The sequence below is a fragment of the Pezoporus wallicus genome, unplaced genomic scaffold, assembly GCF_028554395.1.
Source record: "Pezoporus wallicus isolate ANWC-B61680 ecotype Strahan unplaced genomic scaffold, APGP_CSIRO_Pwel_v1 contig_1181, whole genome shotgun sequence".
In the NCBI taxonomy this organism is placed as follows: domain Eukaryota; kingdom Metazoa; phylum Chordata; class Aves; order Psittaciformes; family Psittacidae; genus Pezoporus; species Pezoporus wallicus.
The window spans coordinates 1,545,543-1,557,583 of record NW_026641428.1 but is presented as its reverse complement, the minus strand read 5'-3'; the positions used below and the strand labels follow the sequence as shown (position 1 = coordinate 1,557,583).

The 12,041-nt window shown below is 34.1% G+C and overlaps 1 protein-coding gene across 4 annotated transcripts in view; it reads left to right on the top strand.

Moving 5' to 3' along the window:
* Window positions 1–12,041, top strand: part of KCNH7 (potassium voltage-gated channel subfamily H member 7) — a 240,337-nt gene that overhangs the window by 180,958 nt on the left and 47,338 nt on the right. For all 4 annotated transcript variants that reach the window (XM_057423744.1, XM_057423743.1, XM_057423742.1 and 1 more), the window contains one exon: window positions 7,594–8,019. In XM_057423744.1, the coding sequence (XP_057279727.1) occupies window positions 7,594–8,019 (426 nt within the window). The remainder of the gene's footprint in view (window positions 1–7,593; window positions 8,020–12,041) is intronic.

Sequence of the window (12,041 nt, the reverse complement as noted above, 5' to 3'; positions counted from 1 at the left end):
AATTGCACATATTACAATGCAGGAGATAATTAAAGAGAAATCAGAACACCAGAAAGCAGCCATGCAGGCAGCAAAATATTCACCTGTACAAGCGAATCCATATCAAAAGCATAAAAGATGGAATTGTAACTAAACTACCTAAGGCAGAGACAGAGCAATTCAACCAGTGTAACTTGAACAGTCACAGCAGCATTGATTGGTATACTCATACACGACCAAGACCTTTTTAAATCAGTGTCAGTCTATTCTTTGTGGATTTACCAATATCAAATTATCAAGTTTTATGGCAATACATGAAGACTTTAGGTCTCAGAATTTGAGGTGTTTTTTTTTTAAATCTTAACACCATCAAACATGAATAGAATTCAACTTCACTGAGATTTTTTTGATATCTATTATAAAAATTACTTAACACTAAATCAAATAGGGTTTTCATTGCCTGCCAAATCACAGGTCCTTCAAAACACTAATTGACTGAATACCCCAAACCCTTTCCAGTGGTTCTGCTTATCAGTTAGGTTGAGAATGCCACAAAGTCTCTCTTTGATGTATTCAATAAAGGTTTATTTATTTGGAGATTGACTTCTGGAACAAAAAAATATTAAAATACCCTCAACTAAGCTTTGAGTTTTCAGCTTCAGCCGATAATAATAAAACTGCTGTTTCAATACCTGCCTCAAATTACATTTGGTGAATATTTGGGCATAGTCCAAAAAAGAAACCAAACTACTGTGTTATTAGTGACCCCACAAACAAAATAATATCTAGCCCATTGTTTAAATAAGAAAGGTTTATATCCTCTTGGATCTGAAGTCCCAAATGGGAAGCATACAGAACAGGCATGGACAAGTCATATTTTCATAAATTAAATTAAATTAATAAGATATGCATAAATGAAAAAGATATGGAAGACATTAAGACACCTGTGTTGCAAGACCTCATGATTATACTTCAAACTGCCTGATAGACTAAGTATCGGCATTATAGGCAAATAACTACATAATTTTAAAATATTTATTACAGACGAAAAAGTAAAACAAGTATGAACATTCCCCAGCAATAGTAATTCTTGGTTTAGATGTTGTTAAGTGGCTATCCTTTGAAAAACATGTCAAAGTATCTTTTATATGTAAAAATGCATTTCCGTGCTAATATGTGAAAGCAGCACGTAATGCTGTGTACACAGGGTGCACTGAATCAAAAGCACTTCAGCTTTTTTTTAGCACTGGTGTAATCTTATCAGTTTTTCATGTCAGCATCAAGGAAGATGATTATCAAGATTACTGCAATATTAAAGAACATTACAGACTTCTGGGGAATTAGGTAATGCCTGCCACCGGAGAACAAATGTTGATTTAATTTCCATTTGCTCACTCGTACTTGTGTAATATTTATATTTTGGTCTTACTATATTCAGAGATCTCTTTAACAGGTCCAGTTTGTAGGGGTCTCATGGTGATGGTGTGAATAGAGAAGATAGGTGAAGAGATGTCCTTGCTAGTTATAGCTTTGTAGCTTTGGTAGAGCTAATACACAGGAGAAAAGAGAGCCAGGAAAGGTTATGTCAAGAGTAGCTCCACAAACCTAATAAAATCTCAAATGCAAAATCATATCCTCTTTTAAAGCTGAAGTAATACTGCTTCAATATTTGAACTGTGCTATCGTTCAGATGTAAGGTCTATGATCATTATAAATAGGGGTAATTATTAGAGAAATATGGATTTAGCTTCTGTTTCTCCTTCATGTTTCTTGGGTTTTTCGTGGTGTTTTTTTTTTTTTATTTCCAAGTTTTCCTGTTCAGTACTGTTATTGGCCTTGCTAATAAAGATCTAGAAATGAGTTTAAAACTTCCTGTTAAAAGGAAGATATTTTACTCAAGGTTTAAGGGGGGTTGGATAATATTGGCAGTGGTCATTCTGCATCATGAACTGCATCAGAGAACAACAGGAATAGTAATTTAGCTTTACTCGAATTTAGCAGATGCTACCTTGATTTTTTAGTCAATCCCAATAAACTTGTACAGAGTTAAAAATACTGCTGGGTAAAAAAAAAAAAAAAAGAAAGAAAAAAAAGAAAAAAGTCCAAATAGCTGTTAATTTTTGGAGGAAATTACTTAAAGGTAATTGAGATTCATTTAGAATAATAATCTATGGAAATTTCCTATAAAAATGAGAAGGATATGAATGTTCTCATATCACTTCTTGCCTATGTTCATTGAGAAAATAGAACATACTTTAATGTAGTCACCTTCCACTGTTATATTCAGATAGCAAGTATGGATAATTTTTGCTTTCTGATTCAACTTTGAGGTACATTTGGATTAGAAGATCTGAAAAGTCGAAAGATGTTCTGAATTCCGTCTCTTATTTTTACGAGCCACAATAATGCCTCTACTAGAACTATCCTGATTCCATTATCATCTTGTTTACATTATCATGTAAATCTCATAACTTCTCTGCTGAATACACTTTATAAAATGAGACATTTTAAAGTTTCTTCAATACCTACTTAAAGATATTCAAGTCTCTCGACATACAAGAAGCTGACATGTTTCTTGATTTGCTACAGTTTCCCTGACTTAAAGATGAAGGAGTGATCATCCATTCATCTGTCAGGACTGTGCACCTAATGTTGGACTGAGCCCAGCAAGATATTGGCAAAATAATATTTTTTCATGTCACACAGTACTTCCTAGATATAAATCTTTTTAACACTGTATTCCAATGAGTGCACTGGTAGCATCTTACATAGTTTTATGCAAGATGTTTTGTGGTTGAGATAAATGTTTATTTTAAATTCCCCAAGTAATTTGGTACTATATTTATAGTTCGAGTTTTATTATATATTTACAAAATTCTCTTAAAATGAAAGTTGCTATGCAAGAGCTAACCTTGTTAATGAAAGCTTTAATTCATCTGTAACTAAAGCAGAAGTGACAAAACAGTATTTAGTACTGTTTATAACTACATCATTTATATAGTTCATAGGAAACACACTTTGTCATGAGACATAGGAAAGTACCTTTCTGAAAAGCTAATTTATTAAGCATTGCACCCATCAAACTTCCGCATCCACCTTTTTCATAGATATACTCAGTATCCATCTACCTTACAAACGTTGGGTTTCCCTCCACTCCATATACCTCTCATTTTGTCACCTCTAAACATTGCTCTTTCTTCAAATTTTCCAAATGTGCATTAGCTCTGCTGCTGATAAAAGGTCTTACCTACATGGTAAAAATGCTATATATCATTTGTGTGAGCGTACATTAACCATGTATCTGCTGTCTGTTTGGAAATGCACAGGACAAAAATATTGTGAATACCTAGTGAAAGTGCAAAAGCTCCAATGCTTTCTGAATAATTTGCTTATAGCGTGTAGTCCATGCAGTCACAATATCCTCACAGAATAATTTCAGTACATCTTGAAAGCATCAGGCATGCTTTCTTGGTTGTTCTCCATGTTCATGTGCTTTGCATAGCTCTACAGTTGCTTCAAGAGCCATGGTACATCATACAATAACCCTAACCCCACACTTGGCTCTCATGCAGTGCTAGGAAATAGTAAAAGCTAGGAAACCATCATGTAAATCCTTGCAGTGGTTTGACAGAAGTATTTCTTTAACAGTTTGTGGTGATATTCATAACAGATGGCTTATAATTTATTTCATTTATGATTTATTAATGCACTATTATGTTTCTTTGGTTTTAGTTCTTTGGTTTTTACTGTATGCATTTGCATTCCTTAACAAATTTAAATTGAAAATGCCTCAGAACAAAACTTATGAATATGCAAGTGATGGATATCAATATGGGTCTCCGAGTCTCTTGAAACTGTACAGTTTGCATAATAGATAATGAAAACAAAGTGTTTTCATGCAGGAAATAAAAATAAACTGGAAATAAAATAAACCTGATGTCCCCATTAGGTTAAAAATTCAAAATTAAATGCTAAGAGGACAAACACTTGTGTGAATTAATCTTAGAAATAAAAATAATCAACTAAGTTTAGAGGAGTAAGGATGTTGATAATTTATGGTAACTGTTGTGTAATGGCTCCTATTGATGCTTTCCATTCATTATTCTTTGGAAGATGCTTTCAGTTTAGTAAGTAAATATTATCCTTGCCAGAATTTAGACGTTAAATGTCACCTTGCCTAAGATCACTAAGAAATTCAGCGTCAGAGACCAGATCACCCAACATCTTGCCTTGCGTTTTGCCTACATATTCTGTTTTACAAAAGAAATTGTACAGGGAAGAAGTATCTTTGAGAAACTAAGAACTACCAAATACTTCAGAAAGATAAATCTGCCTAAAACTGTGAGAATCTGTCACATTTACTTTGATCTCACTGCATATTTTATTATGTATCTGGTTGCAGCCCTTCTATAATAAATACTACCTTGAACTTGTGATCTTAGAAAGTGCACACATGAACCTAGAAAGAGCAAAAGATGTTCACCAGCCCTCTCTGCATGAAGCACCTAAAGCAAGACTTCTAGCAAAAAGGGGTTTGAATGAAAAGTCTTCTAACTTGCAGCAGTAATACAGTGAATGGGATAACAGGAACACACAGGAAAAGTTGGATTTTAGATCTTTACTCAAAGGCAAAACACACGCAGTTTCTTTAACTTTGAATTTTTCTGACTGTAAATAGAATAAATCTTATCACCTAATACTGCTTGTAAAACACACCAGTTATAAATACTTTCCCGATCTCGCCAGCAAAACCAGTGTGAGATAGTATTTTGTGAAGGTGGAATACCCCTCAACTTTTTTTAAGAGAAAACCCATTCGAGCTAGTATGGCTTTTGCCACTTCTCATTATAGTCTTCTCTTTAGTAAAATGAAAGGAAGTTTGGCTTTCTTATCATATCATGTACCAAGGTTCAGAGATGTTTTAATATTGCAATACTTTAGTCATCATGTGTCTTACAATCCAAACTATAAGGAAAATTTCACTGTCCAGAAGAGATAAGTTAATAAAATGTCACTAGCAGTAAGTTTGTCAACATTTATTATAGGCAAGTGGCAATGGTAAAGGTCTTTTGACTAGACCACTAAGTACACTTGAAGTCTTCCATCTAGCCATGATGGCCAAGAGTAGCCAACATCAGTACCCAAGCCTTGCAAGTACATTACACAAAGCAAAAGGATAAATTCCATGAACACTGAAACCTCATATTCAATAAGTTTTCATTGAAACCACCAACATAAAAAAACAATAATGTGTTTCCACTTTTTTATGGATGTGCAACTGTGATTTTTATTCAAGAAACAAAGTCTCATATTCTTTCTCTTGATCTAGCAAATAAAAATAGTTACATAATGAGCGTTCGTTTTCACTTCTCACTGCATGGGAGCAAACAATGCAAAATGTAAAGCTCTATATCACATTATAAATATAAAACTCACAGCCATCAGTCAGCCTCTGCTTTTGTGTATGTCTAAAAAGATAGCATGGAAAAGTTAGATCCATTTCTGCTATTACAAATTTTATGCTGCTGTTCCCAAATTTTGCCCTATTGGTTTGTTTTGTTGTTTTGTTTTGCTCTTCAGTTTCACCTAGCTCAGCCTAAACCAACCTAAGAGTAAATGTGACTAAAATGAGAAAAGGAGCCATATTTCAGGGGAATAAGTCTAATTTACATTAAGTGTTGCTCTGAAGTGAAGTATACTGGCTGAAATTTTCAAGCAAATGCAAGAAATGTGAAGTAAGCTTTATTGTTCTTGTTGTCTAATCCATTTCCTTCATTGTCTGAAAATCCTGAAAGAGAACACTGACATAAATTTTATAAATGGCAGTTCCCTTGCCATATATACTCACACTGCTCTCAAATACTAGGAAAACATTCTTGTGAACTCACCAGGTGCGGATCTAAAAGTATTAAGACTGCTTAAAAGACTAAGCAATGCCTATGCTTCAGCTTGCTCTCAGCTAGTGTGTTTAATGCACAGAAAAATAGCTAGCGCCGTTAGTTAAGTGCTACTCCTAGTTACAATATGAAAAATAGATGAACAGCCTCTGTCATCACCTCAGCATGGTGCTTAATGGCTGCTTGAAGGTACCATAAAATCTTTCGGATGGCTTAATAGTTCTTTTCTTCACAGTTCAAAAGAGAAGAGTGGTTATTAACCCTGGTGTTCTCACAACATTTTAAGAGTAGAACTTCACTGAATAAGAAGTGCCATTTAGATTATTAAGGATAGAATCTAAGGTTTATACAACACTTGCTTTTGGAAAGGTAAACAGAAAGGAGTGTGCTGACCCTTATAATCTTATACAATTATGTTTGAGGAGTGTGAAATTCCTCAGTCTTGAACAAACTGAAATATCAAATCCCAAACTATTTACTGATAAACAAAAAGCAAATAAAAGCGGACAATGTTGCTGACAACATATTTGTTCTTCCAGTCATCATTTCATTTCAGTATAATAATTCTTTGTAATTACTTTGTTTTTAATTAGCAGGGGGATAAGGAGTAAACAGAAGTAACAGTGGAAAATGGGTATAAGATTTCTTGAATATATCACTTGTCCAAATAGCTAGTAACTGAAGGTAGTCACATGTGATGTTCATTGGTCTGTATAAAATGAAGCGGTAACCTGGGTCCCATAGGCTCTGGAGAGCACTTGCAGCACAGAAGGCAGTAATTAACATCAGTCCTGACAGTCTCTATAACTACACCAAGCATTGAATAAGAACAAAAACTTAGTTTACCTTCTTATCTTTAAAGGTTTTGTTCCTTCATGTCAGAGTTCAGTTAGACTGGAAAAGCAGCCAAAAGAAATTTGTTTTATCTGGTGCCCACACTATACTTGCTCTTTGCAACAAAGCAAACATGTCAGTTTCTAGAGCCAGCAAATCAAGCAGTGCTTACAAACGTAATCCCTTCCAAATAAAATTGAAATCCAACTTAGATAATGCCAACAGGTAACAAATCCATACTTTTAAAGGAATGATAACCAGCTTTAGGCACTGACAAAAGTAGAAGTGGGGTAAAATGGCAATAATTCTGTGCAAGACTTCATCACACTTTAGCTGTATTAGAACTATAGCCTCAGTGAAATTTATCTGTGTGTAAAAGTTTCAAACTCAAAGGTGAGATGGCTGGCAAGGACACCCACAGAGCTTTCTTTCACTCTTTCATTTCTGGTTGCGTGAACATCGTCTGGTGAGAGTAGACTTGTAACAAATTTAAGCCTATGATAATAGATTCGCTTTGGAGAAAAACCACTACATCACTGCAAGAAATGTCATTCACTGGCTATGAACAGGCTGGCAAGGTTGCCATGTGGTGGATAAATTAATTTGATTACATGCTTAATTATGCAGATTTTATGGACCAGACATGCAACTTATTGGTAGGGAACAAGAATCAACCTACTGTGTAAAATTGTTGATGAATTTATTGAACCTGGCAGAGATCATGAATTTCACAGAAGTTTAGTTTACCAAAACACAACGTAATTGAAGCCTAATCCACAAACCAACAATATATGTTTAAAGTTTGTTCTGTATTTGCTAAGCTTACAGAAAGTAGAAATAGAAACACTGTGTGATTATTGACATAGTATGTTTCTCATTCCAGGTTCTATCCTTAGGGGCTGATGTTCTACCAGAATATAAACTCCAGACACCTCGCATCAATAAGTTTACTATATTGCACTATAGTCCTTTCAAAGCCGTCTGGGACTGGCTCATTCTGTTGCTGGTAATATACACCGCCATATTCACCCCTTACTCTGCTGCCTTCCTTCTGAATGATAGTGAGGAAAGGAAGAGGAGAGAGTGTGGATATTCTTGCAGCCCACTGAATGTTGTAGACTTAATTGTGGATATTATGTTTATCATTGACATTCTGATAAACTTCAGAACAACATATGTGAATCAGAATGAAGAAGTGGTAAGTGACCCAGCAAAAATAGCAATTCACTACTTCAAAGGCTGGTTCCTAATTGACATGGTTGCTGCAATACCTTTTGACCTGCTGATTTTTGGCTCTGGCTCTGAAGAGGTAAGCTTAAATGAATACGAAATCTTAAATCTTAGATCCTAAATTTTTACTTTACTACTATAATCTGTATTTCCTAATATACTTTTTGCTTGCCAGTTAATATCTGTTTAGTAGTTTTGCCCCAACTTTTAAAACAAATTAAACCTTCCTTAATAGAATAATGTAGAATGTTAGCTTTCAATGGCAGGAGGGCAAGTTGAATGATTCAGCTAGTATTTTTCAGTTACACCGCATTTGACACTGATTTTACAAATAATTAAATAAATATATCATTTATGAAGGATTTGTTCAAATGCTTTTATTTAAGAACTGCTTCTTGTATTTGCTGCTTGCTTTTTTAAAACTGTGCATAATGCATAGAAGTGTTTTGTTGGCATTAAAGCATTAAAATAATTTTTCTCTGTTCAAACTCTTTAGGTCAGATGCTTACTCAGTGTGAAACAGAGGAGTTGTAGTGTAAACTATACTAGTTAACAAAAAGATTTGTCTGTTGTCTATTTTATCAAGAATTTGGACTACCAAAAGAAAGAAAAAAGATTATATTGGGTTAACCTTGCCAGACATGACAGATGTCCTCACCCTTTCTGTATGACAGGTTAAAAAAGTACTCAAAATATGCATCCAAAACTTGCCCAAAGATATATAAAGCATACACTATATTCTGGATGCCTGACCCAGTTCTGCCTCCTTCCAAAGGACTTTATTTAATTTAAGAAGGACTAAAGTTATAATATATTTTTTGATGAAAAGTGAACTGACAAGTAGAGAATTAGGGGGTTTTGTGAGGCTTACAATACAGCAGTTAAAAAAAAAAAAAAAAAGCAGCAAACCAAGACAAATATGAACCATTCACTTTTCAAAGGGCACAAATCCATTTCTTCAAAATAATGTTTTGTACATATTGACATAAGGGAAGCAGACAGTTCTGTTGACCGTATGTGCATCTCATTAAATGAGAAGAGAAAGGCAAAAAGCTACAAATTAATCAGTAGTTGCGGATTTAGCATGAAAATTTACTGATCTTATTGTAAGCCTCTGTGTCACAATACAGAAATATAAAAATGTTTTCATTTTAAAATTAATTCATTTTTATTGAAGTCATTTGCTGTGACAGCAAATATTTTTATGTCCACCCCAAAAGCCTGATCTGAGCATACTCTAGCTACCCTCATAGATTACATTTAAACTTCATTAAGTATGCCTTTGTAGGTCAGCATAAAACAACTGGCACATACCTACATGCACCTTGACAGTCTTTTGAGTATATTTAGCCTTAAAAATTTCAGAATTAGGATGAACATCAGTCATGCTTTTCTTAAAACCGTTTTCCTAAATTTTATATAATGAGAATGTTTTCCTGTCTCCTGCACTTCTGAAGAATCATTATAATAATGTGGTCTAATTTGGCAGTCATAGAAATCAATAGTAACATTCCTAATGAACTCACAATGTAAATGAGGAATCTGGAGAAACATGTAGGTAATAAAATGCAGTAGAAATAAATTTTGTTAAGGAAATGCAATAAGAAGAGAGACAGTAACATTAAGGACAGAGGAAACGTTAACAGTCTCCCAAAAGAGAACTTTTCTAGTCAGAAGGTGACTAAAAAGCTTAGAGATTCAAGGGAAATTTGATCACCTTTGCATTCATTATCTGTAGTAGGTCTCAGTCTTTCTGCAGATTTTTTTCTGTGGTTTTGATATCACAGACACATGAAAGACAAACATTTTGACAATTACACTGCTTCTAACTTGGACCACATCATTCATCCTCAGGTGTGGTCTGCATCCCTTTCTGATCACTGAGCACTCATCACTGCCAAAAATTACATTCAGTGATTGGAAGTGTGGAAAATCAAGAATTACAACAGGGGCCAATTCCAGAGTTAATTGAAGGAATGCTCTTTTGATTTGACCCTGAACATCATTCTTTTGCACCTCCCCTTGTTACAGATGTTAAGAGTAAAGTGCCAGGTGTTAAATGCTGTTAAAGGGATAACTTTAACATAAGATAATGTTACAGATTAGTAGTAAACAAGTACATTCTGACAGGTGAGTGCACAAATACAGAAACATGAAACTTGTAACAGCAATTATTGGACCATGAAATTACTTTTTCAATATTGAAGGTGCAAGTAAATTAATGCTTTATTCCCTCTAAACCTAGCAATTGAACAGTTTCACTATCTGGAAAACTATTTTGTTTACCGAAGCAGCAATAAAACTATACAGATTATGACCAGTTCACCATGTCATCATGACTTCTCCCTCTCATTCAGGGTGTTGAATATGTCAATCACTTTTTCTAAGCTGCTACTTACTACAGTTTTGTTTCCGACATTACTAACTATAATATTTCCCTTATGATCCCTTTTTGATAATTTAGCAGGAAGAAGCAAACATAAAACTATTACAATGGAGCATTTTTCATTTAATAGAATTTTTTCAGTCATAAGGTTATCTTTTTTATGAAACAGGTCTGTTTTGTTATCTGGAGATTCTTCAAATAAGATCCCCTATGAACAATTGTACTGAATAGTCTTTTTATTAAGCAACATAAGCTCCAAAGAGAGCTGCATGTGTGCTCACCCAACTTTAAAACACCTTGATACCAAACCGAGTCTGCAAAGGGCAGGAGATAATAATCCAAATACCACATGCAGCCCTATCTGAATGCTTCTATTTCAGCCATACTTTATCAGCCAAAGGAAAATAACAGAGTAAGACATTTAACTTTCCAGTTTCTAAAATAAGGAATTAATATAATTTTACATATTTTTTTTTTACTTTCAGTAGACTCAACACAAAATTATCATGGCTGGTAGTAAGCCATTCTCTTTTTTTGTGCGTGCATTGTAAACGTTAAGTGGCATCCCTGATACTTGGGATAGACTTTTTACTTTCTGCTCTTTTTGTAGTTTATTTTTAATGATTCTGCTCAGCTGAGGAGCTTAGGTTAGGTTTTAAATTATAGTTTCAGTGGCTCATATCCTTTAAGCACACACTTAGATGAGATTCATGTACAAGTGGAATGCTGCTGAAGTTTACTAGATATTTTTAGATATATGCATTTAAAATAATGTGCTTTTTAATATATTGATCAGCTTTTCATTTCGAAGACAAGTACACTGAAGGTAAAAATCAGATGGATATATAGATAACCAGAGTTTCTTACCTTTCATCTAGAACCTACTGCAATAAAACATACAAATAAGTGATGGTAATAGCTTCAGCAAGAAAAAAATCATATTTACAGATCTATTAAATTGAGGTCAGAGAGAACATTGTGCTAAAATATGCTGAAAAGCGTATTCCTTTTTCTGTTTTTACAAATAATAGCGATCAAAGCATTTTTACAGAGCTAAAAAGCCTACCAACAGGAAAAGTGATGCCTTAGAAAACAAAAAGAAATACATCATGATGTATCTATCCAGCACAGTAACAAAATTTAAAAGTGAATGTGTCTTCTATTCATAGGAATAAATCAAGAAAATAAATGGGATTTGGCTAAAATGAAGACATATAAATCAAAGTACTCCTCTTAGTTCTGATATCTTCACTCCATTACGCAGTACGTCTGTTAAAGCAAACTAAAAAGAGCCCCTCATTTCTAGAATTGGGGATTGAACCTCATAGTCCTGACTGCATCTCCACTGATAGAATCAGTACACTATCCCCTTTGAAATTAAAATATATTTGAAAATCAAGCTCAGAAAACATCTCAGGAAGAGATTAATATAGTTTCCTGTGCTCAGTTTAGCAATTCACTGGATGGTGCAGCATTAGGGAAATTATTTCAGTGGCTGGAAATTATTTCAGTGGCTGGCTAATATCAGAAAAGCATTTAGTATCAACTTTTTCTTCCCTTGTTTTTCAAGATGAAGCAAAGAGGAACACCAGCGCAACTTGAGCAGGCAGTTATTTGTAGACCATTTGGAAGTCCTTTATCAATAGCAGTTGAAGTACCAGTACCCTGCTGTAAATAAGAAGTTTGGGTTAGTTGTAATATTTTTGTTTAATTGC